We start from the raw sequence: 27533 nt of genomic DNA, 5'->3' as shown, positions 1-27533 counted from the left end.
GTTGGCCAGGCTGGTCTTGAACTCCTGACTTCAGGTGATCCTCCTGCCTCGGCCTCCCAATGTGCTGGGATTACAGGCGTGAGCCACTGCACCCGGCCAAAAAGAAGTTTTTGACAACAAAAAATTATCTTCCCAGATTGACAATTCAGTTTCAATGAAAAATCTTCATTTTTATAGCCTCTTTTTGTTTTCAATAGATTTAAGAGAAACTAGCAATTCTATCTTAGTATTAAATATCACAAATGAGAAGCCCTAGCTGAGAAAATGTCTTCATTTGGTTAAGTTTCAACAATTAAAGTTCAGGTTACTCTCAGAGATGATTAAGTATTAAAATTGCTTTTACAAATGTGAAAACAATTTTTCCCTAGGGGAGGGGAGATAGGAAGGAAGAAGCCAGTGGAGAAGGGGCCCAAGAAGGTGGATAGGGTACATGAAGCTGTACAGTCAGTACCTGATTTGGGTCACTTTTTCACAGCGTGATGGTAATTTTCTTGTATATCTTACTAAGCCTGTAATAAAAGACAGGGCTAAACCCACAAATCAGAGCAAATTTTATAAAACATTCATCTTTAAGTTTCATAAATGTGTGGTATTCTAAATCACATCTCCAATACATCTGCACATTCCCATAGACTAACATAATACACAAACTTATGGAAGTCTCCTGTTACGCTATGAATGTTGTCTACATCTGACATTAGCTTTATAAATATTCAATGAAACCACAAACAAAGGTACTATCACTTTTGAAATCTGTCCAATATATAAAGAAAGATCAGCCACAATTCCATAAAACAGAAGGGCTTCAATTCTATATTTCTTTTGCTTTTTGTGTCAGTTGTTTGAGAAACACTAGAAACTGACGTGAAATTGTCTGTGTATTGTCCAAGAACTTGGTTTTCTGATGTTAGCTTGAGATTTTCTTCCATAACTGCATCTCCCCTGACAGATCTTCAAGTGTATGTTGGAGTTCCAACACTTGATTAATAAGCTGTGTTTTTTCCTCCAGTTCCAAATGATTTTCAGCATCAACTGCATCCATGTCAATATTTGTCATCTTGGGTAACAAACTTCTGGGCCTTAGATACAAAATCCTTGATGAATGTTTGAGGTGCTGGGAGAGGGAGGGATGGGGAGGATGCCTCAGGCCGGACACTTGGACCCACCGACACCAGAAGTTTGACTTCTTCTTTGTCAAACCACAAGGCAGGATTACTGCACACTGCTACCAGTTGATAGCATTTACAAGCTTATCACATCAGTATAAAATAGATCCGCTGAATGATTAGACTTCCCCAAAAAGGGAGCTGAAGCTTCAGAGATAATTAGCTTCCTCATCCTGTGAAGGAATTAGAGATGGGTCAAGGGCTTGAGAAGAGAATTCTCAAACTGGAGTGGGAGTTGCACTGTCACTTTCAACTCTTAAGAATCTACTTTCAGGGGCTCTTAAAGGGAGACCATTATGTATACCAGATTCTGTGGAATCGGGAAACAAATGGTGCTAAATAAAAAAGTTTCTTTAGGGTGGGAGGAAGAGGCCAGAACTGTGATTGTATTAAAGGTTTACACCATCAGCTTTAAATATTTGCTTAGTTGTGTAAACATCAAGAAGTCTTTGTTAGCTCGAGGCTGGTTAGTAAATCCTGTGTTTCTAAAACAAATAATATTCACTTTAGAGTCTGATGATTGCAGAACTTGAGAACAACAAGTAGTCAATGAATGAATAAATGATTATCTGAATAGATGTTATATTGTTCTTGATAAAGTCCTATAGGAAGGTTGCCCAATTGTGCCTTTTACGAAAGCACATTATATGACAGGAAAGCATTGTAGCCCAGACATAGTATTTGGGATGTTTCCATCTGTTGTTGAGATTTTTTTTTTTTTTTTTTTTTGAGACAGAATCTCACTCTGTCACCCATGCTGGAGTGCAGTGGAGCAATCTTGGCTCACTGCAACATCTGCCTCCCAGGTTCAAGTGATTCTCGCACCTCAGCCTCCTGAGTAGTTGGGATTACAGGGATGCGTCACCACACCTGGCTAATTTTTGTATTTTTTGTAGAGAACAGGTTTTATCATGTTGGCCAGGCTGGTCTCGAACTCCTGGCCTCAAGTAGTCTGCCTGCCTTGGCCTCCAGGCAAGTGCTGGGATTACAGGTGTGAGCCAATGTACCTGGCCTTAGTTGAGATATTTACATGAAACCTTTTTCCTAAGGACAAGTGGTATTTTCTTGGATGTCTAAGAAACAGTTGGGTTTTAAATTATTGATCATATTTAAATGTATATCATGAAATAGTGGACAGTGTGGGCTTTGGAGCTAGATATACCTGGGCTTATATCCCGGCTTTGCCAGGATTCTTGGGTGTTTGTTTATTCAGTAGTTATTTATGGAGCCTTTTCAATATTCCAGTCCTTGCTAGGCACTGAGGCCACACCAATGAACAAGGAAGACAAGGTCCTACCCTTAATGGAATCTACTGACTAGTGGGGACAAATTAATCTCTGTAAACCTCAGTTACCTTTTCTGTAAAACTGAGATAATAATACCTTTTCATACAGTTCTGGTGAGGCTTTTAATAGATAATGTGTTAAGTACATAGGAAGTAATGTAAAAATGTTAAGCCATTAGAATTTGTAACCCCGTTTCCCTGGCTGGAGAAGTTAGGAGACATAGGTTATTAAGCGACTGTTCTATGTTTTGCTGTAGTGAAGTCCATCTATTAAAAAACTTGAGCAATAATTATAATTGATGTTTATTAAACATTGAGTATGTACTAGATATATCCTGCCCTGAGTGCTTTCTATGTTTTAACTCATTTCTCAACAATCACGTGAAGGATGTGTTCTTATTCATTACATTTTCAGTTGTGGAAAATTAAGGCACCGAGTTCTTACCTGGGAACATTTCAGTGCTGTGTGTGTTGGAGCTGGCATTTGAACCCTGGCAGTCTCCAGGGATGGTACTGTTAACATCACAGTTAGGATTTAGAGCTGTTTAAAACACTGCAATCATTTCCTGATTTTAACTTTTCTGATCTAAAATCAGAAATGTGATGTTAAGTGATACCTTGTTTAATACTTTTGATAACATCTATTTTATTAAATAAGGCACACAGGAACTTTGCATAACAGTGACTTTACGGGTTCAGAGAGACAGTGAATATCATCTCCTGCAGTGCTAACAAGTTTTTCATTGGAGAAAAGAATAAACCATTTGTCATTGCTTTAGTACTATAACATTTTTAGTTGTTAAGAGGAACATAATTGGAGAAGCAGAGTACAATATTTCATCTCTCTGTAATATGCATTTGTTCTTGGGTGAATTACTATATTTTCCTAAGATGAAAGCTCAGGCATCTGGGGAGCATTTTTACAAAATGACCTTGAGCTGATAGGCATCAGGCATGATTGGCAAATGGGGAAAATATTACTTTAAAAATCTAGGATGTTTCCATCAACAGCACAGAACTTGGTATATTTAGATTCTTCATCAACCTCCATTGCAAAGTATTAGAATCATGTAATTAAAAACTGGATGGGACCTTCAGCCATCATCTAATCTGAATGCCTCATTTAATGGCTAAGGAAAGTGAGTCCAGGCAGTGATTTCCTATTTAGTTAGCCTGTTTATCTTATCTATCATATTTATCTTATCTGTTTGTCATAAATAGAGCCTTGGGGTGAAACCATGGGGTTACAAGGCTTACCTTGAAGTAAAGTCTGGAAAAGTCATGAAGGTTCTGTGGTCTAGGAATACTATGTTGATAACTGTTGTTAGTATGATTTGTATTAATGCTTTTTTTTTAGTTAAGGAGACGCTTTCTTAGAATATTTCAAATTTTAAGCTCCAAACATCATGCCTTCATATTTAGTGGTATTGTTTAAGGCTTTCTTTTCTTTTATTTTTTCTAATCTTTGATTTTCTATTGTAATTCATTGCTTATTATCTTCCTTCCATTGTCATTCCTTCCATAGAATGGGAGCTGACTGATATGGTGGTGTGGGTGACTGGAGCCTCGAGTGGAATTGGTGAGGAGCTGGCTTACCAGTTGTCTAAACTAGGAGTTTCTCTTGTGCTGTCAGCCAGAAGAGTGCATGAGCTGGAAAGGGTGAAAAGAAGATGTCTAGGTAAGCAGATCTGAAATAGCAGTGGTGCTTCCTAGAAATAAATCAGAATCCAAACTCAAATACAGTTTTGGGACTTTTAGAGAGGAGTGAGATTTCCCCGTGGCTCCAAATGCTCTAAGTGGTTTATCTCAGATCCTCTCCTTTTTGTCTTAATTGGCTGCCCTTGCCTTTTCTTCTTTTCTGCCACCTTTCTATGCTTTTTTTGCACTGACTCTTGGCATTAGGGAGTGACCAACAATTGTATCAAATGCTGGTGGATTTTTAGTGACCAAGTGACTTAGATTTTTGTCTTAGACAAAAAACAATTGGGTTCTTATCCATGACATATGTGTATCTGATCATAGAAATTAGGAAGAATCTTCATTCATTTTATTAACATGAATGATATTAACGTATCAGATATTAAAATCATATGGGATAAGACTTTTATTATATAGGATAAAAGAACAGGAATGGAATTAGGTTTAAAAAATACAACTTGAGGTAATACTTTCATGTTCACATAAAGGGCAACAGTGTTAATATTTTTGTTTGAGTTTTGGTGTAGTGATGTTCACTTTTTTCTTTTTGAGATGGAGTCTCACTTTGTTGCCCAGGCTGGAGTACAATGGTGTGATCCTGGCTCATTGCAACTTCCACCTCGCGGGTTCAAGTGTTTCTTGTGTCTCAGCCTCCTAAGTAGCTGGGACCACAGACGTGCACCACCACACCCAGCTAATTTTTGTATTTTTAGTGGAGACGGGGTTTCGCCATGTTGGCCATGCTTGTCTCGACCTCCTGACCTCAGGTGATCTGCCTGCCTCGGCCTCCCAAAATGGTGGGATTACAGGTATGAGCCACCGCGCCCAGCCATTATGTTCACATTGAAAGCAACCTCAAGTTATTATTTTTAATGCAACATTTATTAATAGTACCTAAGTTATTTTTTCATAGAACAGGAAAGTTATTATTTTTCATGGAACATTTATTAATAGTACCTAAACTGAGATAATTTTGAATTTTCCAACAGACCATTTTTTGGGCCATCTTCTCTACCTGTCATTCTTTTAAATATTTAACTTTGCTGATCGAGCTAATCACCCAGAAATGAGTGAGTTGCCACAGTAGTGCTCAGCAGGGCCATGGGCCTCTTTCATGATACTTCTTTCAAAGGCCTCTTGTGTTTTTGCACTGGGCCACTTCTTTTGGTAGTTGTTCCTCTGCTGGTGTGACTTGCAAGTCCTGTACTGGTGGAGTAGATGAACCAGGTCAGCATTTCTTACCTGGCACAAGGCTGTTTCCTTTTATCTTGCAGATCTGTAGTGCCCACTTTTTCATTTAATACAGTTGATGTTTCACAATTAACTCCTTTGCCCATGAAGTCTTTTTACCTCTTATATTTTCTATACTTGCTTGTTTTTCTTACTGGTGTTACTTGTATTTCAAGGTTAGAGTCCAGGAAAATTAGTTTCAGTTGTTCTTTTGATGAACAGAAAGAGCCAATCACAACTCAGCAGCATGTTTCTTGGATGGGAATTTCAGGCATGTGTCCTTTTCCCTGTTTACTTCCAGGAATCCTTAGCCTCTGGAGAGAAGCTTCTATGTGTCGTTTGACTGTAGGACTCTAAGCTTCTTACTGATTTTAAGCACAAATAGCTGTTTTGGGGTAGAAGAGCAACTCATCTTTGTGAGCCTATCACAAAACAAAGGTACCTCTGTACTTCTAAAGAAATTGCTCCAAAATTTTTGCTCTTTTCTAGTTTGCAGTTTGTAGTATAATCTTGATTTCTGCCAGAAATCAAGTTGTAAAGTTAGACTGCATATTCAAGTTGCCATTCTACTTCCTGTGAGGCCAGCCAGCATTTTGTCTGGTAAGACATTATCATTTAACCACTAGTCCTCTTCCTGACCACCGAGAGGAACTTTCACAGGGCCACCCGGAAATGAGTTTGTTGCCAACTCCTGTTGCAGGGTGGATGTTAGTGGGAGTAGCAAGGAGCTTGATTGAACTATGGCATGACTTCCACACAAATTTTTGTCTTTATTTAGAGAATGGCAATTTAAAAGAAAAAGATGTACTTGTTTTGCCCCTTGACCTGACCGACACTGGTTCCCATGAAGCGGCTACTGAAGCTGTTCTCCAGGAGTTTGGTAGAGTAAGTAGCATCTTATATTGATACAGTCTTGCTTTGAAGTAACTGCAGAAGAGATTCCCATCCATGGTGCTGTCATACAAAGGGCTTTAGGCAAGTGGGGTCCATGCAGTGAGATCGGGCCCATGAGTTGGGCCCCTTAATCTCTTGAGTCTTTGGCGTTATGGAATTAGTACTTTTCATGTTTTAACAAGTACACATTCCTCCATGTAGAACAAAAGAAGCTAAAAATTCACAGCTGCTTTTAATTATTTTTTTTGAGACGAAGTCTTGCTCTGTCGCCCAGGCTGGACTGCAGTGGTGTGATATTGACTCACTGCAATCTCCTCCTCCCAGGTTTAAGTGATTCTCCTGCCTCAGCCTCCTGAGTAGCTGGGATTGCAGGCATGCACCATCACGCCCAGCTAATTTTGGTAATTTTTAGTAGAGGCAGGGTTTCCCCATGTTGGTCAGGCTGGTCTTAAACTCCTGACCTCATGATCCACCCTCCTTGGCCTCCCTAAGTGCAGGGATTACAGGCTACTGCGCCTGGCTGGCTGCTTTTATTTATTTTTATGACAATTATTAACTTTCATAAAAGGTCATCTAAAATGGGAATTTAATTCCACAGGTAAATTCGGGGTTTTATCTTTTTAATTTCTGACTTCTGGAAATATACCATTGTTCCATTGATTCTTGAAGTTAACAATATAACCAACCATCTGTAAGAATTCCATCAGTCTATCCACAGGACATCTCCCAAACACCCCTTTTCTGATTTTATTTAACTAGATCGACATTCTGGTCAACAATGGTGGAATATCCCAGCGTTCTTTGTGCGTGGATACCAGCTTGGATGTCTACAGAAAGCTAATAGAGCTTAACTACTTAGGGACGGTGTCCTTGACAAAATGTGTTCTGCCTCACATGATCGAGAGGAAGCAAGGAAAGATTGTTACTGTGAATAGCATCCTGGGTATCATATCTGCACCTCTTTCCACTGGATACTGTGCTAGCAAGCATGCTCTCCGGGTAAGGCTGCTCAAACTCAACTCTGATAGAACTGACTTAAATGTGTATGTGGGAGATATGGCCATCACTGTGTGAGGTCCTTGGAACTGGGAAGTGATGTGGGGAGACAGAGAGACCCAAGGAGACCTTTGGTAGAGGACACCCCCAGTAGATGCTAAAAAAGACTTGATCCACACATACCTCTAACTTGTTGAACAAATAAATATGTATCAAGCACTGCATTGTGCCATGCAGTACAACAGACCCTGGGGATATAAAGATAGTAAGATGGGGTCTCTGCCCTGAAAATGTGTATCATCTAGTTAACACGTCACTCTTTACCTTGTCCTTATTCCTACCACATCTTCGTGGAAAATTGGGAGTCCACTTCTCCTTTCTTCTACATACACTTCAGGATGTACTTTTTCCTCCCCATTTCTGTGACTTCTTTTCTTTGCCCTTTATAGTTGGTGTGTGTTTTGCCTGGTCTAATTATATATGCATGTCAGAAATAGGTACTTCCCACAGGATGATTATTCCTGGTCTTATATCCTTACTGGGAAAAATTTTGACTGTATTCACTCTGGTTTCATTGGAAGAAGAAAATCTAGTCAAGGCAGAGGCAAGGAGAAAAGCTTGATTTGGATTGCATAAGTTATAAGGTATAAATATTAGAAATGGATGAATTTTTAATGGTGGCTTAAGACTGGATATAAATAAATTATAAGGCCAATAGGAAAAGAATGATTAAAGAAGACACAAAATTTATATTTAATGCTGTTGAAGTCAGTTTAAGTAGAATGTTTCACTGTTGGAATAATGAGATGCAATAGCTACATGGTCATCATGGTTTCATGCAAATTTGAAGCTTTGATTCTTTAGGACATCTTTTTTCTGCTGCAAAGTGTAGACAACTGCAGACAGTGATGAAGCACAATGCTACACTGATGATTTCCTCATATTTAGTAACAGGCATCAGTCACTTCCTGGAGAGCAGTTGGGCAAGCCTCAGGCAGGCAGATGGGGGAGGGCGGCCACCCATCTGTTTGGCACCATGTATCTCATAAGAGATGCCGGCTGCTTTCAGTAAACACAGATGAGCTGTCTGGCCTGCCCTGCAAGACTCATTATTTTATTACTGGATTTGATCCTATGATAAAATGTGGCAGGTTGAGACTGTAGTTACCAGGAAACTCTTTTTGAAGAGCACATTTCCTTCTCAGATTCTCAGTAAGCTACAGAATTAACTTGTTTATCATTGAAAAGTTTACACACAATACTAGATGTGATTTCAAACAAGGAGAGGTTTTAGTGTTTGATGTATTGGCTTGCTTGGTATCCTCTCTCCTCTGTTGCTACAGAGAGGCAGAAGGTTAAAGTTATGGGAGTTTTCCATTAATTTACCAAGGTTTTTTTTTTTTGTTTTTTTTTTTAGTTCATCTCTGAGTCAGGCACTGTATTGGTCTCTGATCATAAACCCTCATAGCCCCTCTGTTTGTTGGGGTCAGCATTCAGGGCTGATAGTTGTTTAACATTTTTGGATCATATACAGATGTACTGTGGGTTAGCTGTTTAGGCTTTTCAATAGATAACCCAGCCTTATAACAATGTAATCTTGGAAGATTTCCTAATTTAGGAAGAGATGAGAGGCAGTAGATTTCTGTTTACTCCCCATTGGTTTAGAAATGGTCAGTATCTTTAAGTCTAGAAGGTCTAGTCTGTTTTACACAAGTCATTCAGTAGGCAATCATATTACATTTTTAATTAGCCATGTACCCTCTTATTACCCCAAAAGATAAATGTTTGCAGAAATGAATTAATTCTGTTAAAATAGCAATATACATGGGAAAAGTGGAAATCATTCTTTGTGATAGTTTCTGCGAAGTACTAATCCCATCTTCCTCACCTTTGTCCCAAACATTTGCGCTTTAGACTACTTTGGGGAATAAATAGAAACTCGACCTAAGTGATTCTCAGTGGAGGACATACACCCCTTTTGGAGTGGGGAGAGGAGGACTGGTATGAAAAGGGTGTATCAGAATCTTCAGGGATAGTTTTTTTACCTATCCAGTGCAAGCCTACCATAAAAATCATTGATGGCAAGCCCCATCACTATCAAAGGGGGTGAACCATTTATACCTGGAAAGAGCTGAGAATGTCTGTTCTAGATTGTCTCCAGTCTTCAGTTGTAAGTGCCTCCAGTCTACAGTCTACAGTTTACAGTCCACAGTCTACAGTCTACAGTTGTCTCCAGTCTACAGTTATAAGTGCCTAATAAGCTTGCATGATCACACTCCCTGTTCTTTACTCACACATTTTAGAACATATTTTGATAAATCATGAGATACGTGTCTGTATTTATTTGCCTTCTTTTCTTCCATTTTTTTTTTTTGCCTGTTAGGGTTTTTTTAATGGCCTTCGAACAGAACTTGCCGCATACCCAGGTATAATAGTTTCTAACATTTGCCCAGGACCTGTGCAATCAAATATTGTGGAGAATTCCCTAGCTGGAGAAGTCACAAAGGTAAAAATTTCTGGTTGGGAATAATTTGAATGTTTACTAGTTACATATTGGCATTACATATTAGTGTTGTATCACTGTATATCAGAGTTTTTGTCTTAGAACTGCTTTTGTGTGAATTATTCACAAAACAACTTCTGCCATTATGAAAATTGTTTATGGAATTTCATTTGCTAAATGCATTGTCTTAATAGTTTGATTTTTATTACAAAAGTAGTAATTGTCTTTAAGCACATTAGGGTGATGCAATTCTATTTAAAAGCAAAGAATCTTCACCTTTTAGTTAGCCTGTGCTGAATTATCTAGTAAGCATATGGTTTCGGTTAGGCTTTTTGAAATATTACAAATAGTTTATAAATTCCCATTAGTACTTATGGAGACTCCTAAGGGGCATAAAGCTCCATTAAAGGAACCACTCACCTAGATGGCATTTGAGTCCTTTCCACCTTAAAGTTCTGTGAAATTGCTTGGATAAATTCACTTAATTTTTAAATTTTCTTAGACTATAGCCAATAACGGAGACCAGTCCCACAAGATGACAACCAGTCGTTGTGTGCGGCTGATGTTAATCAGCATGGCCAATGATTTGAAAGAAGTTTGGATCTCACAACAACCTTTCTTGTTAGTGACATATTTGTGGCAATACATGCCAACCTGGGCCTGGTGGATAACCAGCAAGATGGGGAAGAAAAGGATTGAGAACTTTAAGAGTGGTGTGGTAAGACCAATTTCTAAGTTTCTTACTAATATGTATCAATCTTGCAGGAAGGTACAGAATTTTCCAGTGTTTAAAAAACTTTCTGGCTGGGTACAGTGGCTCATGTCTATAATCCCAGCACTTTGGGAGGCCAAGGCAGATCACTTGAGGCCAGGAGTTCAAGACCAGCCTGGCCAACATAGCAAAACCCCATCTCTATTAAAAATACAAAAAGTAGCCGGGCATGGTGGTGCACGCCTGTAATGCCAGCTACTCGGGAGGCTGAGGCATGAGAATTGCTTGAACCCGGGAGGCAGAGGTTGCAGTGAGCCAGGATGGTGCCACTGCACTCCAGCCCGGGTGATAGAGTGAGACTCTGTTTCAAAAACAAAAAAACCTTTCTAACCTTCCACCAGTCTCATGATATAAAGAAAAATAAATAAAAAATATTTTATTCCCATGCTTATCTTTTGGTTTAGTATAAATTACTAGTCTTGGAGAAAGAAGGTTTTTTACAAGGTAAAATCAAATCAAAGATTGCCATTTTTTTCTTCTGTACATACTGTTTGACCAGTATGTGTGTCAAAATGTTCTTTCCTTACTGTTTCTCCCCACCAACTCCTACCCAACCTACCAGTCTCAACTCCCAAGTCACCTCCTTGGAATGGTACCTGGCCTTCCCTCCCACTTCTCCCCAGGACCAGATGCACCTCAGCCCCTGTGCTTTCCTGTCAAAGCACTTACTGCGTTGTTAAAACAGATGCATGCGCTTTTACCTCATTCCTGAAGTACTCAGCACATCTAAGATGTGCCTATTCCCCTGTCTAAGGAAATATGCTGATGATCATTCTTTCAGCACTCATTCTTTATAGCAATTAGTTGGGGAATACTATTAACCATTTCTGAGAAATTGTGACCCTCAAAAGAATTTAATTTATAGACAGTACAGGAAATGTAATGAAGTAAACAAAAAATTGTAGATGATTATGCAGCAAAAGATTATTGCTGAGGATGGTTTTTATTGTTAGCCTTTGATATACTTTGTTACCACCTTCTTTTAGAAATGAATCAATCGGGTTTGATAGATAAACAAAGAATTATAAAACGGGATCATACTATACATACCTGCAAATATTTAAGTAATCCACTAATTGTTAGACATTTAATTTATTCCCGCTCTTTGCAGGACAGTGAAAATGAATTAGGGGGTAAAAAGTTACAAACACAACAAAATGCTTAAGAGACATAAAAGGTTATCAGACTGGGTCATGACACACTAAAATGTCCAGAGTGTGAACAATCACAAAGGAGCTTTTCATTTTCTACCAAGTAGTAATGTGGAACAGTTTGCTTTGGGCCAAATTGCTTACGAGTGTTTTGGTATTGTTGGGACTTGGTAGTGTGAGTAGAAGCTCTAAAGGTAAAGCTTCATCAAAGATTAAACCTGAGTTTTAAACATGGAGGACAGCTGATGCAGTAGCTTTGTGCCCAGTGATGGAAAGAGTTGAGAGGGACAGGCCACTTTACTACAGAGGAAGCACAGTCTCCTGGCAAAGAGCATGCAGCCTGGTGCTAGGCTACCTGGGTTCAAATCCCAGCTGTGCCCCACGCCCTTAAAGCAGGTTACTTCTCTATCACTCAGTCTCCCCATCTATTAATATAAGATGGAGATTAGTGATAATAGTGCCCAGTCACAGGATCGTATGGGAATTACATGAATTTAATATATGAAAAGCACTTAAAACACAACTTGGAGTGTTCTAAGTGTTAGCTATTGTGCTTTTTTTCCCCTTCTCATCTTGAGTTAGATATAGCAGGATATTCAACTTCCTTAATGATCAAAAATTTTCATTATAATTGACACATAAAATTATATATATTTAAGGTATACATTATGATGATCTAATACACTGTAAAATGATTACCACGATCAAACTAATTAACACATCTGTCACCCACAGTTACCTTTTTTTTGTTATGGTGAGAACACTTAAAATCTACTTTTTTAGCAAATTTCAAATATGCAATACAGTATTATTAACTATAGTCACCATGCTGTATATTAGATCCTTAGAATTTGTAAGTTATAATAACATAAGTTATTTATCTTATAACTGAAAATTTCTAATATTTTTTTTCTTTGAGACAGGGTCTCGCCCAGTTGCCCAGGCTGGAGTCTGCAGTGGCGTGATCATGGCTCACTGCAATCTCCACCTCCCAGGCTCAAGCAATCCTTCCACCCTAGCCTCCTGAGTAGCTGAGGCTACAGGTGCACACCACCATGCCTGGCTAGGTTTTGTGGTTTTGGTAGAGACGGGTTTTTGCCATGTTGCCCAGGCTAGTCTTGAACTCCTGGGCTCAGGCGATCCACCTGCCTTGGCCTCCCAAAGTGTTGGGATCATAGGTGTGAGTCACTGTGCCTGGCCAAAATGTATACCTTTTGACCAAGATCTCCCCATTTCCCCCATCTTCTGACTCCTGGCAACCATCATTCTACTCTGCCTTTCAGTATGACTTTTTAGATTCCACATAAGTTACATCACATAGTACTTGTTTTTCTGTATCTTGCTTCTCTCACTTAGCATTAATGTCCATTAATTATCCATGTTTTCACAAATGCCAGGAGTTCCATCGTTTTATGGCTGAAAAATATTCCATTGTGGAACAGTATTCCATAAACACACACACACACACACACACACACACACACACACACATTTTCTTTATCCATTCATTCACTAGTGGACACTTAGGTTGTTTCCATATCTTGGCTATTATAAGTAATGCTAAAAAGAACATGGGAGTGTAGATATCACTTCAAGGTTTCACTTCCTTTAGATTTATATCCATAAGTGGAATTGCTGGATCAGATGGTAATTCTATTTTCAATTTTTTGAGGAATTTCCGTATTTTCCATAATGTGTGTACTGGTTCACATTCTCAATTAAAGTAATAGGGCAGATAAAGAATGTATTATAGAAGTGATTTTTTTCAGAGAGGAAAGAGGGACCAGGGACTAGAGAATTTCAGTCCCACTGTAATAGTATTTCCAGAAATGTCCATATGAAGGGTATTTTGTTTTGTTTCGAGAACATCTAACTGTAAAATATAAACATCATTTAGCAAATCTCACATTTTTTTTACACCTAGGCTTTTCTAAAAAAAATAACAGCCTTTTTCTTCCTACCCCCATCTTTGAAATATTGCTTATTATATAGTCTTACTACTTTGTTGCTCTTTATTATGATAAGCTGGGCATTCTGTCATCTCCCAAAGCAATTTGTAGGACATAACACCTCATTCTTTATAGTTTGTACTCTTCCTCGCTGCCATTATTTTATATTTTACATATATGTGTATATATATATTTTCTTATTGATAAGCATCTAAGAAAATGCTAGTATAACTTATTTCAAGCTAATAGTACTTGTTGTTAACTAGAATTTGCTTCTTTAGTCTAAGAACATTATGTCTGGAACTTTGTTTTTATGAATCTTTATTATTTTTAGGGATCAAGAACAGTGGCTACACTGACTTTTGTATTATCATTATTATTATTTTGTCTTTCTTAGTGCAAAGTTTTGGAAGTGGTAAATGCATATCTTCCCAAAAGAAACATCACATCTTGGGGATTATCAAGTTGCCTTGTTTTATTCCTTAAGCAATATACAAAAAGTTCACAAATAATTTTTTTTCATTTTTCTTTTTTTTGAGACAGAGTTTCCCTCTTGCTGGCCAGGCTGGAGTGCAATGGCGCCGTCTCAGCTCACTGCAACCTCCGCTTCCCGGGTTCAAGCAATTCTCCTGCCTCAGCCTCCCGAGTAGCTGGGATTACAGGCACACACCACCACGCCCAGCTGATTTTTTATTTTTAGTAGAGATGGGGTTTCACCATGTTGGCCAGGCTGGTCTCGAACTCCTGACCTCAGGTGATCCGCCCACCCTGGCCTCCCAAGGTGCTGGGATTACAAGCTGAGCCACAGTGCCTGCCCAGCTACAAATAATTTTAAAGCGTTATCTCCCATATATTTCAATTCTACATAATCTGACTTATTGTTTTTATTTATTAGGGCAAGGCAGTGTAGATATGATATGCTGATCCATAAAAGTCATTATAGAGAATTTAGCATTACAGTCCAATGCTATTTATGCCTCCTCTAAACCAGAGATGATGCTAAACTCATTAGAGGTACTTTTGTGTGCATCTAAAATTTTGGCTATGATTTTTTAATTCTAATTTAAGCAGTTTCTCAAATTTTGTGAAGATTCTTAATAGTGAACCATAATGATACAGCTCCTCAAAACAGAAGGACTTAAAATGTTAAAAACTGGAGTAAATAGGAGTAGGTACTGATTCATGTTTCTGTCCCTCTTTTACAGGATGCAGACTCTTCTTATTTTAAAATCTTTAAGACAAAACGTGACTGAAAAGAGCTCCTGTATTTTTCAAGCCACTGGAGGGAGAAATGGAAAACATGAAAACAGCAATCTTCTTATGCTTCTGAATAATCAAAGACTAATTTGTGATTTTACTTTTTAATAGATATGATTTTGTTTTCAACATGTAATGAAATAAAAAATAAATAATTTAAAAGATTGCCATGAATCTTACAAAAAGGTATTAACTCATACTATATTCTTGGATAAAATAACCTTTTAAAATACTTTAGCACATATGCTTAAAATCTAAGTTAACAGATTTGTCTTAGTCCGTTTGTGCTGCTGTAACAAAATACCACAGATTTGGTAATTTATAAACAATAGAAAAATCTGTTTCTCGTGGCTCTTGAGGCTGGGAATTCCAAGACTAAGGCATCAGCAGAATTAGTGTCTGGTGAAGGCTGATCTCTGCTTCCAAGATGGCACCTCATTGCTGCATCCTCCACAGTGAAGGAATGCGTGTCCTCACATGGTGGAAGGGACAGAAGGGAAAGAGGGCAAAAATGCGTTTAAAAGATCATTTAATCCCATTCATTACTCAGTCACCTCTTAAAGGCCACATCCTTTTATACTGTTGCCTTGGGGATTAAGTTTCAACATGAATTTTGGAGGGAACAAAAACATCCAAACCATAGCAACATAAATGTATAGAATATTTCACACAAAGGAGAGTGCTGGGTAATGAGCAGATATAAAGAAGTATTTGAAATTACCTTACCTCCAGGATGCTTATATTCTTAGAAAAGTTGACAGGTAGAGATGGCTGTAATTTGAAGCAGTAGGTAGGATTCATTGCACCTATTATTTATTAAACACACTTTGTATGTCTTCTGCTGTACTGGGAGTGCTTAGTATTAGTTAATTAACTCATTCCTCATAACGGCACACTAAGATAGATGGTATTATCTACCTTTATAGATGAAGAAAGAGCAACAATGTTTTACTTTTCCAAGGTCAAGGTCACAAAGCTAGTAAGGGGTAAAGCCATGATTAGATTCAGCTCAGGAAGATTCCACTGGCAACTTCTTACTTCTATAATTAGTTTTACTTTAATGTTTAACCCACCTTACAGCAGAAAACATGCACAGGCACTAATAGAAAATCAGCAGGCGTAACAGGTAAAGAAAAACATGGTCCCTATCTACAAGCAGTTCACAACTGAGCTGCAGCCAAAGTGACATACATAAAATAACTAGAATTATTATTGTTGGGCAAGTTGGAAGCCACCCAAGTGGCTGTCCTTGGAAAAAGGGGAAGACGACATGTGGTAGAGGTACACCATGAGGTATAGCTGGTAGAAGCAATGGAATAAATGCATACATAACAACATGGATATGTACTAGAGGCATAGTAAAGAGTGAAGAAATAGAGAAGCAACGCTAACACAATACTGTTCACATACACAAATGTGCATAGAAGATAGTGCTCATTTTGCAAGAAAACATACAACCTAATTAGATACATATTTAGGTATTGTAATGGTTACTTAGGATGGGGAGGAAACGGGGGGTGCACTATGGGGACAAAATATAATAAAGAGAGGACTCTTGCGTGGCCAGTGATGAAAATTGGAATAACAACATTATTTATTGAATACAAAACACCAGTTATAAAAATGAAAAGATTGGAATAATTCTAGAATGCCACAAAATAACATATGTCATGTGGCCTGGTACAGACTATAAGCATAATAGTTCAGAAAAGGGAGATTTGCAGATAGAAGAGTGTGGAAGCTCTTTCTGATGAAGGTGTCAATTGCACTGGGCCTTGAAAGAAAGGAATTTAGATAGATGAAGAGAAGCTTCAGGAAGCCAGATTCCAGGTCAGTTTTGTTTTATTCATCACTGAATCTCTGGTGCCTGCCTAGCATTGTGCCTGCCGATGTCTGTTCAACTACTCCAGCCAATGCATGGTAGAAGACGTATACATATTAAAATCTTTAAAGATTCATCTGTATGGATTTTTTTTTTTTGGAGATGCAGTCTTACTCTGTTGCCCAGGCTGGAGTACAGTGGCACCATCTCAGCTCACTGCAATATCTGCCTCCCGAGTTCAAGCGATTCTCCTGCCTCAACCTCCCAAGTAGCTGGGGCTGCAGGTATGCACCACCATGCCCGGTTAAGTTTTGTATTTTTAGTAGAGATGGAGTTTCACCGTGTTGGCCAGGCTGGTCTCAAACTCCTGACCTCAAATGATCCACCTGCCCTGGCCTCCCAAAGTGCCACCACTCCTGGCCTGTGTATGGTATTTTTCTATGGCATGTAATTTTCTGTACACACCCTCTTTCCTTCTTAGGCCTTTTTGTCAACAGCCCAAGATGGAAAAGGCAGCTTTATGTCAAGGTTTGTCAAAGACAGTCAAGAGCTATGAAAGTCAAATGTTCACATTTAACTTTTTTGAAAGTATTTATTATTCACCATCGATGTATTTCTTAATCATTATCCTGAGTGGTCTTTTTAAGTAGGAAGAAAATGGTGTGTTCATTAGTCCAAAGCTGAAACAAGTTGGGGTTGTGTAAGGTGACAGTAGGTGAGTTGGTAAAAGAGTTAGCAGAAGTGACAGCTTTAGTCTGCTCAACTACTGGATTCACCAGTAAGCCACATGAGACCTCAGTCACAATCAGTAATTCAAAGGCAGATTTAAATATAAATATCCTGTTATTTCTGACACCTTTACTGAGGTATAATTGATGTATGATAAATGCCACATATTTAAAGTGTACAATTTGGTAAGTTTTGTCATATGGCTACACTTGTGAACCATAACCACAATCAAGAGCGTAAACACATGTATCAGCCCCAGAAGTTTCCCTTTGCCCTTTTGTAATCATTTCCCCTCACCCACCCCATTCCAGGCAACCAATGATGTGCTTGCATTATTATGGATTAGTTTGCATTTTCTAGTTTTACATAAATGTAATTACACACTTTGCACACATAAACTGCTGGCGGGAATGTCAAATGGTACAATTAATTTGAAAAAAGACTCTCAGCAGTTCCTTAAACACTTAAATATACACTTATCATATGATTTAGCCAGCCCAGTCCTAGGTATTTGCCCAAGAGAAATGAAAGCTTATGGCCACATAAAGACTTGTAAATGAATACTCATAGTAGCTTTATATAATAGCCCAAAACTGGAACCAACAAATGTCCACCAACAGGTGAATGGTATAAACAAACTGTGTTACATTCTATACAGTGCAGCACTACTCAGCGATAAAAAATAATGAATTATTGATACATGCAACAACATGGAAGAACCTCAAAGAAGCCAGGGCATCTGGGTCTGGAGATTTCTTTTATCAGGAGATTTTAAATTATGAATTTAATTCTTTAATGGTTATAGGATATTCAGATTATTTCATCTTGGTTGAGTTTTAGTAGTTTGTGGTTTTCAAGAATCGGATTATTTATTCTAAGTTGTCAAGTGTATAAGCTGAAAGTTACAGTATTTTCTCATTATCTTTTTAATGACTGCCTGATTTGTAGTGATATTCGCCATTTCATTCTTGATAATAATGATTTGCATTTTTTTCTTTTTGTCAGTCTACTATGGATTTTCTTGATTTTTTTCTGAAGAACCAGTTTTTTATGTATTTTTCTATTTTCAGTTTCATAGATTTCTGCTTTTTGTTATTTCCTTTTTTCTTTCTTTTTTTTTTTTTGAGATGGAGTCTCGCTCTGTGGCCTAGGCTAGAGTGCAGTGGCCGGATCTCAGCTCACTGCAAGCTCCGCCTCCCAGGTTCACGCCATTCTCCTGCCTCAGCCTCCCGAGTAGCTGGGACTACAGGCGCCCGCCACCTCGCCCGGCTAGTTTTTTGTATTTTTTAGTAGAGACGGGGTTTCACCGTGTTAGCCAGGATGGTCTCGATCTCCTGACCTCGTGATCCGCCCGTCTCGGCCTCCCAAAGTGCTGGGATTACAGGCTTGAGCCACCGCGCCCGGCCTTGTTATTTCCTTTCTTTTGCCTGCTTCAGGTTTATTTTGCTATTCTTTTTCTTGTTTCTTGTGGTGGGAACTTAGGTTATTGTGCTGAGATCTTTCCTCATTTCTAATATGCTATCTTCCTAGGGATGTAGGAGACACCTCGGGGAGACACATGGGGCTGCCTATCTGGCTTTTGGAGAGACTTTGTCTGTCTACAAGACTAGAGTAAAAGGAGACCCTTTCAGGCAGGGAAAAGGACAGCTGCCTCTTTTGTCTTTATAAGTAGGGAAAATTAATTTTCCCTGTCCCTTGCCTAGGCAGTATTTGGCCACTAACACAGCCAAAATCCCATGAGTTCTTATCAGGTTGCTCTGGGGGATATGGACTAGTGTGAAGGTGGGCAGGTGCACTTATTTACCCTGAGTAATAAGAAATCTATCTCTGACCTAGAACATCTTATGTGCATACTCAGGATAAGAATAATAAAGATGAATATTAAAAAGCAAACTTTTTATGAGTGGATACTGGTTTATCAAATACTTTTTCTGGATCTACTGAAATATTATTTTTCTCCTTTCATTCTGTTAATGTGTTGAATTATATTGATTGATTTGCAACCATCACACCAACCTCACTTTTTCAGGAAGAAACCCAACTTGATTGTGATTTATTATTCCATGTGTGTAGGTGTGTGTGTATGTGTGTAGTTTAGTTTGCTAATATTTTGTTTGGGATTTTTGCATTGATGTTGGGGGGAATGAAATAGGTCCCTTTCTCACGAAGTCTCTGCCAGGTTTTGGTATCTAGGTTTTCCGGCATCATAAAATGAGTTGGGGAGGGTTCCTGCATTTCTGCTGCCCTTTGTAAGAATTTAAGATTGTTTTTCCATTGATGAATCAATCCATCTAGGCTTGTTGTTTCACTATGGAAAAGCAAATAAAGTAACTATAGGTTCCATTTCTTTAGCAGATAGGGAACTACTCAAATTTTCTATTTTTTCATTTGTCAATTTTGGCTGTAACATATTTTAAAGAATTTGTTCACTTCATTTAAAATTTCCAATTTATTGTCTTGAAGTCATGCATATATTTTGTCAAATGACCATAGGATTTGTAATATCCTTTCATTCCTGATATTGGTTTCTTCCTTTTTCAGTCTACCAGACACTTATCAATTATCCTTTCAAAGAATCAATTTTTGGTTTAGTCGATCCAACTTTATCTTCATTTTCTACTCCATTAATTCTTGTTCTTTATTATTTTATTTCCTTTATTTTCTTCAGGTTTAATTTGCTATTCTTGGAATTTTTTGAGATAACTACTAGGTTTATTTTCAATCTTTTTTTTTTTTAATGTGTGTTTAAGACTATAAATTTCCTTCGAAGCATGGCTTTAGGTGTCTATTATAAGTTTTGACATGCAGCACTTTTACTATTCAGTTCAAATATATTCTAATTTTCATTGTAATTTATTGTCTGATCCATGAGTTATTTAGAAATGTATTTCTTAATTTATGAACTTAATAGAATTTTTCTATTTTTGAAATTATTATTGACTTCTAAGTGAATGACACATGGCCAAAGAATATATTCCATCCCTATGATTTAGAATATGGTCAGTTTTGATAAATATTCCACCTGCATTTGAAAATAATGTGTATTTTGCAGTTGTTGGGGGGGTATTCTGTTTTATATATGCCAAGTAGGTTAAGTTTTAAAATATTATTCCAATCTTTACATATTTATGTATTTTTGCACAGCTGCTGTTCTGTTACTGAGTGTATTAAAATCTGGGAATGCAGATTTGTCTTTTCTCATTTTAGTTCTGTTCATTTATGCTTATATATTTGAGGTTATATTGCTAAATCATTAAAATATTAGACCTGTTGAAACTTTCTGGTGAATCAAATCTTTTATCATTACAAACTGTCTCTCTTTATACTTTTCACCTTAAGGTCAACATTAAATAATGTTGCAATAGCTACCGCAGCCTCCTGCCCTATCGTTTTTGTTTTTTGTATTTCATACTGTAACTTTTTCCATTCTTGTTTACTTCCAACCCTTGTACTCCTATACTTAAGGCATCTCTTGCATAAAGGTACTTTGTGGGTTTTCTTTTCACTTTGATAATCTTTGCATTTAATTGGTACACTGTCTATTCATGTGAATGTTGTAACTGATATTTAGCTTTAAACCTCCTAATTTCTATTTGTTCTATATTTTCTCTCCCTTTTTGCCTTATTATTCCACTTTTGCCCCGTATTAGCTTTGTAGTTATATGATTTATTTTGCCTTTTGCTGTTCTTTTAGTGGTTACCCTATAGATGACACAGCAGTCTAATATTACTTATAATCTTCTTTCTGATAATTGTAAGGACTTTAGAATTCCTGCACCAAATGTATATATTATTGTCACATTTTAACATTATTTATTTTAACCTTGAAGACTATTTTATACAGTTAATATTCCTTAAACTGTATATTATTTTTTAAAATTACTGTTCATTCCTACCTTTATCCCTAACCCTTTTCTGGGATCATTTTCCTTCTGTCTGAAGAATCCCCTTTACTATTACCTTTAATGACAATCTGCTATTAAATTTGTTGTGTTTGAACGTGTCTTTGCCTTCATTCTTCAAGAATTGTTTTTGGGGAAAGGCTGGGTATTGAATTCTAAAATTGCAGGTATTTTCTCTCAGTAACTTGAAAATATCATTCCATTGATTTCCGGTTCCCATATTTTCTGTTGAGAAGTTAGCTGTCAGTTTAATAAAATTGTGCCTCCTTTAAAAGTAATGTCTTTTATCACTGGCTCCTTTAATGATTTTCTTTTTGTGTTTTATTTTTTCTTAGGATGTGCTAAGGTGTAATTTTGTTTTTATTTATCATGCTTTGATCTTGCAGGTCTTCATGTCTTTTAAAAATTTGGAAAATTCGCAGTCATTATCTCCTCATAGGTTGCTTCTGTCATACTCTCTTCTCCTTCTGGAAATCCAGTTATGTGTATGTTAGATCTCCTCATGTTAACTCCATGTCTCTTATTCCCTCTACTGTATCTTCCATTCTTTTGTATCTTAGTTTTTCACACCCGGTATTTACTTCTGACATAACTTCTAGTTCACGAATTCTTACTTCACTGTATCCAGTTTCTATCAAATCTATTCACTGAATCCTTTTATTTATTTATTTTGAGTCTTGCTCTGTCACCCAGGCTGGAGTGCAGTGGCATGATCTTGGATCACTGCAACCTCTGCCTCCTGGGTTCAAGTGATTCTCCTGCCTCAGCCTCCTGAGCAGCTGGGACTATAAGCACCCGCCACCACGCTTGGTTTTTTTTTTTTTTTTGTATAGATGGGGTTTCACTGAGTTAGCCAGGATGGTCTTGATCTCCTGACCTTGTGATCCGCCCGCCTCGGCCTCCCAAAGTGCTGGGATTACAGGCGTGAGCCACCGTGCCCAGACGATTCACTGAATTCTTAAACTTGATTAAAGTACTTTTAAGTTGGGGACTTGATTGATTCTTCTATAGTTTCTGATTTTCTGCTGAAATTCTCAATCTTGTGTTTTAGATCTTCAAACACACTAAAGATAGTAATTTTAGACCCTGTGTTGTGTAGCTCATTATCTGGGTCCCCTGTAGCTCAGTCCTATCATCCCTTGCTTCTTTCGGATTCTGATCATGTTGCCTTGTTTCCTCAGATACCTTAAATAACTTTCCAACACTGAACGTGAAAAGTTATAAAAATAACTCAAAAGATCAGAGAGGATTTACATTTGCTCTGGGTAGCGGACAAAGGGTCACCTTAATCCAGTTTTGGGAAGTGAGAAGATCCTAACTGCATCTGGTTTTTCTTCACCCTTACGATTTGGAATATGGTCCTTGGGGTCACAACCCAATGTACGGTCAGTTAACTAGGGTTCCTTTCCCCTCCCCTACTTCCTTGGAGAGCCTTGGTCTCCAGTTTTTGTCCCTCTAACTCAGCAGCAAGGCTGTCATAAGTGTTACTTAGCGTCTCAGACTCACAACCACCTTATCCTGAATCGGCATATCTCCTCTAAGAAAAGCAGCCCAAATGCTGGGCTCAGGTCTCTAAGTTTCATTCTTAGATCTTGGTGATGTTATTCTTCACTGTCTTTTGGTTTTCTAATGCCTTTAAGCAGATTTTAAAATACTATTTTGCTTGGCTTTTCTAGCTCTCTGAAATAGTTGGTATGAATGCACCACTAAAATTTGGAAGTAGAAAAGGTTTTAGGGAAAATTCAGTAAGGTTAGTGTTAGTCCAAACTGCACCATTTTGTAAGCTCCCCGCTATTTTGCAGACCTTAATCAAAGTGAAACATTTCACAGGGGTTCGGGCAGTGAGAAACATCCTGCCTAACTACCTGATCACAAGGTGGGAAAAGGCCCAACCTAAGAAATATCCCTACATCTTGCTGGGCAAAGTTCCAAGGAATACCACGATGACATCCTGCTAGAACAAGGGCCAGAACCACCTCATCATGGGAGCATCTTATCAATATCCTGCTGGGCAGCAAGTCATACTGCCCAGACCCCTCCCACCCATGCCTATAAGTACGCCCAGGCTGTAAGCAGTGGCAGGCTCTGGCATTAAGCTGGTCCCCCACTTCTGTAGGTTTTATGCTGGACGTAAAGCCTGCATTTGCTGTCAAGCTGTCCTCTTTCTGCATGTGTCTTTCTTTAACCCTCACCTTCCCTTCAAAATCTAACAGTCAGTTTTTAATATACTAAGTGAAGATATCAAATAAGTGATATATACAGGTTCAGTGTAAGAAGAGACGTTGGGTTAGGTACATACATTTGATCATCATCAATTTATTGATGCTATTTCAAGTCTTGAAGTAGATGAGATTATGGTGATTGCAGAAATACAAAGGGGGGCCTAGAACCAATTGGTGAGAAATACTAAAATTTAGAGGTCAGGTAGAAGAGGAAAGGCAGCAAAGATGTTTGATGAGTTGCTAGGAAGATAAGAAGAAAACAAAGATAATGTAGTATCAGGAAAGTTCAAAAGAAAACACAAAAGCTGATTCAAGGAATAGTCAAATGTGTTAATTACTACTAGCTGGTTTGACAATAAAAAGGTCGATAGTGACCTTAATAAAAACTTTTTAAAAAAAAATTTGGGAGAGTTATGGAGATGGGATCCAGATTGTAATGGTTTGACAAGTAAATGAAAGAGAAAACTTGGCCATGAATGAAATGGAGATATGAGAATAGTTTGAGGAGGATGCAAGGTTAAGGGAAGGCATAGCTTGGTATTATTATTATAGTGAAAATCTCTAAACAACTGAAAATTCACATTATTTGGGGGATAGTAATCCAATAAATAATATCAATGGAATTTTATGCTGTCATTAAAAGCAATAATTAAGGCCAGACACGGTGGCTCGCGCCTGTAATCCCAGTACTTTGGGAGGCCGAGGCGGGTGAATGAGGTCAGGAGTTCGAGACCATCCTGGCCAACATGGTGAAACCCCATCTCTACTAAAAATACAAAAATTAGCCAGCGTGGTGGTGCGTGCCTTTAATCCCAGCTACTCAGGAGGCTGAGCCAGCAGAATTGCTTGAACCAGGGAGGCGGAGGTTGCAGTGAGCCAAGATCGTGCCACTGCACTCCAGCCTGGGTGACAGAGTGAGACTGTCTCGGAAAAAAAAAAAAAAGCTGATAATTACAAAGTACTTTTAATGACATGAAAAAATATTCTACATGACAAAGATATAAAGGTGTATAGCTAGTAAATCTCAATCATGTAAATTAAATCATAAATCTGAGATGTGAACTCAAGAGTAATATAAAATCTTATCTTAGTAACTGTACTATATTATCTCCAATAAAAAGATAAACATACAAATCTCTTGAATTCATTAACTGAAAATTGGTCCAAAAAGTTATCCTTTAACATTGTTAGAGTGAACTGATCCACATACTAAATAAATGGAATATTAATAGCAGCTTAACTGGTACATTTCATATAATTTCAATGTTTCTAAAGAGAATACATTATTATAAATCTAGGGGGCTCCTACCGATTTCATTGGAAATTAAGTAAGAAGTAGAGGAAACTGATCTCTCAACTGATGTGGATTCACTGTTAATTCCCCTTACATGTATCTGTAAAATGTTCCTAAGCAAGAAGAGAATGAAAATAAAATTCAGATCATATAAAAATTTTCTTCCTATCTCCTCTTTAGTTCATATACCTTAAGACATTAGTAACTGGTAGTCCTGTTGGGTAAATCATTTTTCAGAAGCAGTAAATTCAGTTGGAATAAATATATAATGAGTCAGATCTATGCTTTAGTAGTCATATGCAGATTACCCTAACATTGCTCTTTCTGTGAATATTCACGTGATGAATGGGATGAACCCTGCTTCTTTCACATATATCAAAAGGATACTTGAAAAGGAAGGAAAATATTTTATTAAAAGTTTTTTAAAGTTTGTGAATTGAAGTCTATGAAAACTATATAAAAACATTCAGATAATATTAGATGTTAAAACAGCACATTTGAAAATACTATAAATCATATTAACCTTCAACAGGATCCATTATCACTACTTAGAACACTGATACATCTATCTTAAGCATGTAAAAATTACATAGCTGTTAACTTTATATGGCAATTCACCTATTACACATTTAAGAAAGCATTACAAAATTCATTATATAATAATTACACAAATGTTTTCTCATATTTACCAAAGTCTACTAAAGTCCAGAGGGCACCAGTATTGGCCAAATAGTTCTAACTTTTATGTTAAATATGTTTTTGTTGTGTTTTAAAACCATTAAGATGGCTAAGAGAACCAACTTTATGGAGCTTAGCTGTTCTCAGGCATCTGAATGAGGGTGGGGAGAAGTCCTGAAGTTACAAGAATCACAGCTACTTTTTTAAGATGAAAAAATAAAAACACTGCATTTGATGACATTACAGTCAAAATGAGCTCTAATACAAATGTATATGGAGAGGTTTTGAAGAATAAATCGGATATCCCAGGGGAGGATCTGCTGCTTGTACTGTAAGATTTCTTAAAAGTAGTGGATGAGCTTGTATACTATAACGTTCTTCATCATCGTTTGTGGCATAAAGTAATTCCCACGAAAGATTGGCCCACTGACCTCTAACAGCTTCAGCATTCAACTTTCCCACTTGGATCAATAATTCTTGAAGGCTAAGTACTCTTCCAGTGTAAATTCCCTTTATAGTAAAAAGGGTAGGAGAAGAAAAAGAAAAGAGATTACATTTAGGTCTTCATATTTTATTTATAAACTTATAGAAAAATTGCATTGTAATTCGGCAAACTTTTCCCAAGTTCAAAAAACAGAAAGTAGTGTTTTAAAATGTACACAATGAGTTGCTTGTATTCAGAATCAAGAATTACCTCTACTTCCTTTGTTCTTTAAATAAAAGAAAGTTTCCTGGCAGCCATCTCAATCACCATTAGGCAATATCTTAGTCACTTCTCTTTGTCTTCCTTCTCTGATCTGTTGCCTCAGCGACGCATAGTCATAAATACTATTTGGTGGTGAATGATACAATAGGCTCTTTTTAAAGAAACAGCTTTGTTGAGATATAATTCACATTCCATACAATCTATTTACTTACTGTATGCAATTCAATGGTTTTTATGATAGTCGCAGATACGTGTAACCATCACCACAGTTAAGTTTTAAAACATCACAACCTCAAGAAGTATCCTTGTACTCTTTAGTTATCACCATCCTATCTCCTCATTGACCCTTCCCTAAGTAACCACTAACATATTTTCTATCTTTATAAACTTCTCTTCTGTAAATTTCACTTGTATGTGGTCTTTTGTGACCGATTTCTTTCACTTAGCGTATTTTCAAGGTTCATCTATGTTGTACATGTATCAGTACCTTATTCCTTTTTATGGCAGGATAATATTCCATCATATGGATATACTAAAATTTGTTTTCAGCAACTGATATACAGTTGGTTTGTTTCCACCTTATAGCAATTAAGAATAATGTTGCTATAAACATTCATGTACAAGGTTTCATGTGGATTTATGTTTTAATTTCTCTTAGGTATATATACTTAGGGATAGAACTGCTAGGTCGTATGTTAACTCTATGCTTAACTATTTGAGAAACTGCCAGAATGTTTTCCAAAGTGGCTGTACCATTTTACATTCCCAAGAGCAGAAGAGGGTTCCAATTTCTCTACATCTTGTTAACACTTATTTTCAGACCTTTGATTTTAGCCATCCTGTGTGTGTGAAGTGTTATTTTATTGTAGTTTTGATTTGCACTTCCTTGATGACTAATTATATGGAGCACTTCTCATGAACTTATTGGCAACTTGTATATCCTCTTTAAAGAAATGTCTATATAGATCCTTTGTCCACATTAAAATCTATTTATCTTTTTATTATAGAGTTGTAAGAGTTCTTTTATATATTCTAGTTAACAGTCCCTTAACATATATGTGCAAATATTTTCCCCATTCTGTGAGTTGTCTACTTTTTTGATGATGTGCTTTGAGGAACAAAAGTTTTTACTTTTGATGAAGTCATGTTTACCTATTTTTCTTTTGTTTCTCATGCTTTTGGTGCCATATCTAAGAATCTATTGCCAAGTTTAAGGTCATGAAGATTTACCCTTATGTTTCCTTCTAACATTTATTTATTTATTTATTTATTTATTTAT

The 27533-nt window shown here is 37.3% G+C and overlaps 2 protein-coding genes across 5 annotated transcripts in view; one reads left to right on the top strand and one right to left on the bottom strand.

Moving 5' to 3' along the window:
• Window positions 1-15079, top strand: part of DHRS7 (dehydrogenase/reductase (SDR family) member 7) — a 24733-nt gene extending 9654 nt beyond the window's left edge. For 2 of the 3 annotated variants that reach the window (XM_011961928.1, XM_011961927.1), the window contains 6 exons: window positions 3977-4129; window positions 6158-6264; window positions 7033-7272; window positions 9653-9775; window positions 10275-10490; window positions 14850-15079. In XM_011961928.1, the coding sequence (XP_011817318.1) occupies window positions 3994-4129; window positions 6158-6264; window positions 7033-7272; window positions 9653-9775; window positions 10275-10490; window positions 14850-14897 (870 nt within the window). In that variant the 5' untranslated portion in view covers window positions 3977-3993 and the 3' untranslated portion in view covers window positions 14898-15079. Of the gene's footprint in view, window positions 1-3976; window positions 4130-6157; window positions 6265-7032; window positions 7273-9652; window positions 9776-10274; window positions 10896-14849 lie in introns of those variants that run through there. The other variant, XM_011961926.1, reaches the window with a different exon arrangement.
• The window catches only part of PCNXL4 (pecanex-like 4 (Drosophila)), an 82612-nt gene that overhangs the window by 8943 nt on the left and 46136 nt on the right, over window positions 1-27533 (bottom strand). Inside the window, exon 11 of one of the 2 annotated variants that reach the window (XM_011961929.1) lies at window positions 25389-26058. The exons of the other annotated variant lie outside the window; for it this stretch is intronic. Within the exon in view, the coding sequence (XP_011817319.1) occupies window positions 25807-26058 (252 nt within the window). The 3' untranslated portion in view covers window positions 25389-25806. Of the gene's footprint in view, window positions 1-25388; window positions 26059-27533 lie in introns of those variants that run through there. 2 annotated transcript variants of the gene reach the window in all.

The sequence above is a fragment of the Colobus angolensis genome, unplaced genomic scaffold (assembly GCF_000951035.1).
Source record: "Colobus angolensis palliatus isolate OR3802 unplaced genomic scaffold, Cang.pa_1.0 Scaffold57, whole genome shotgun sequence".
NCBI classification, from domain to species: domain Eukaryota; kingdom Metazoa; phylum Chordata; class Mammalia; order Primates; family Cercopithecidae; genus Colobus; species Colobus angolensis.
The sequence above is the reverse complement of the archived record's forward strand: the minus strand, read 5'-3'. Positions and strand labels throughout refer to the sequence as shown.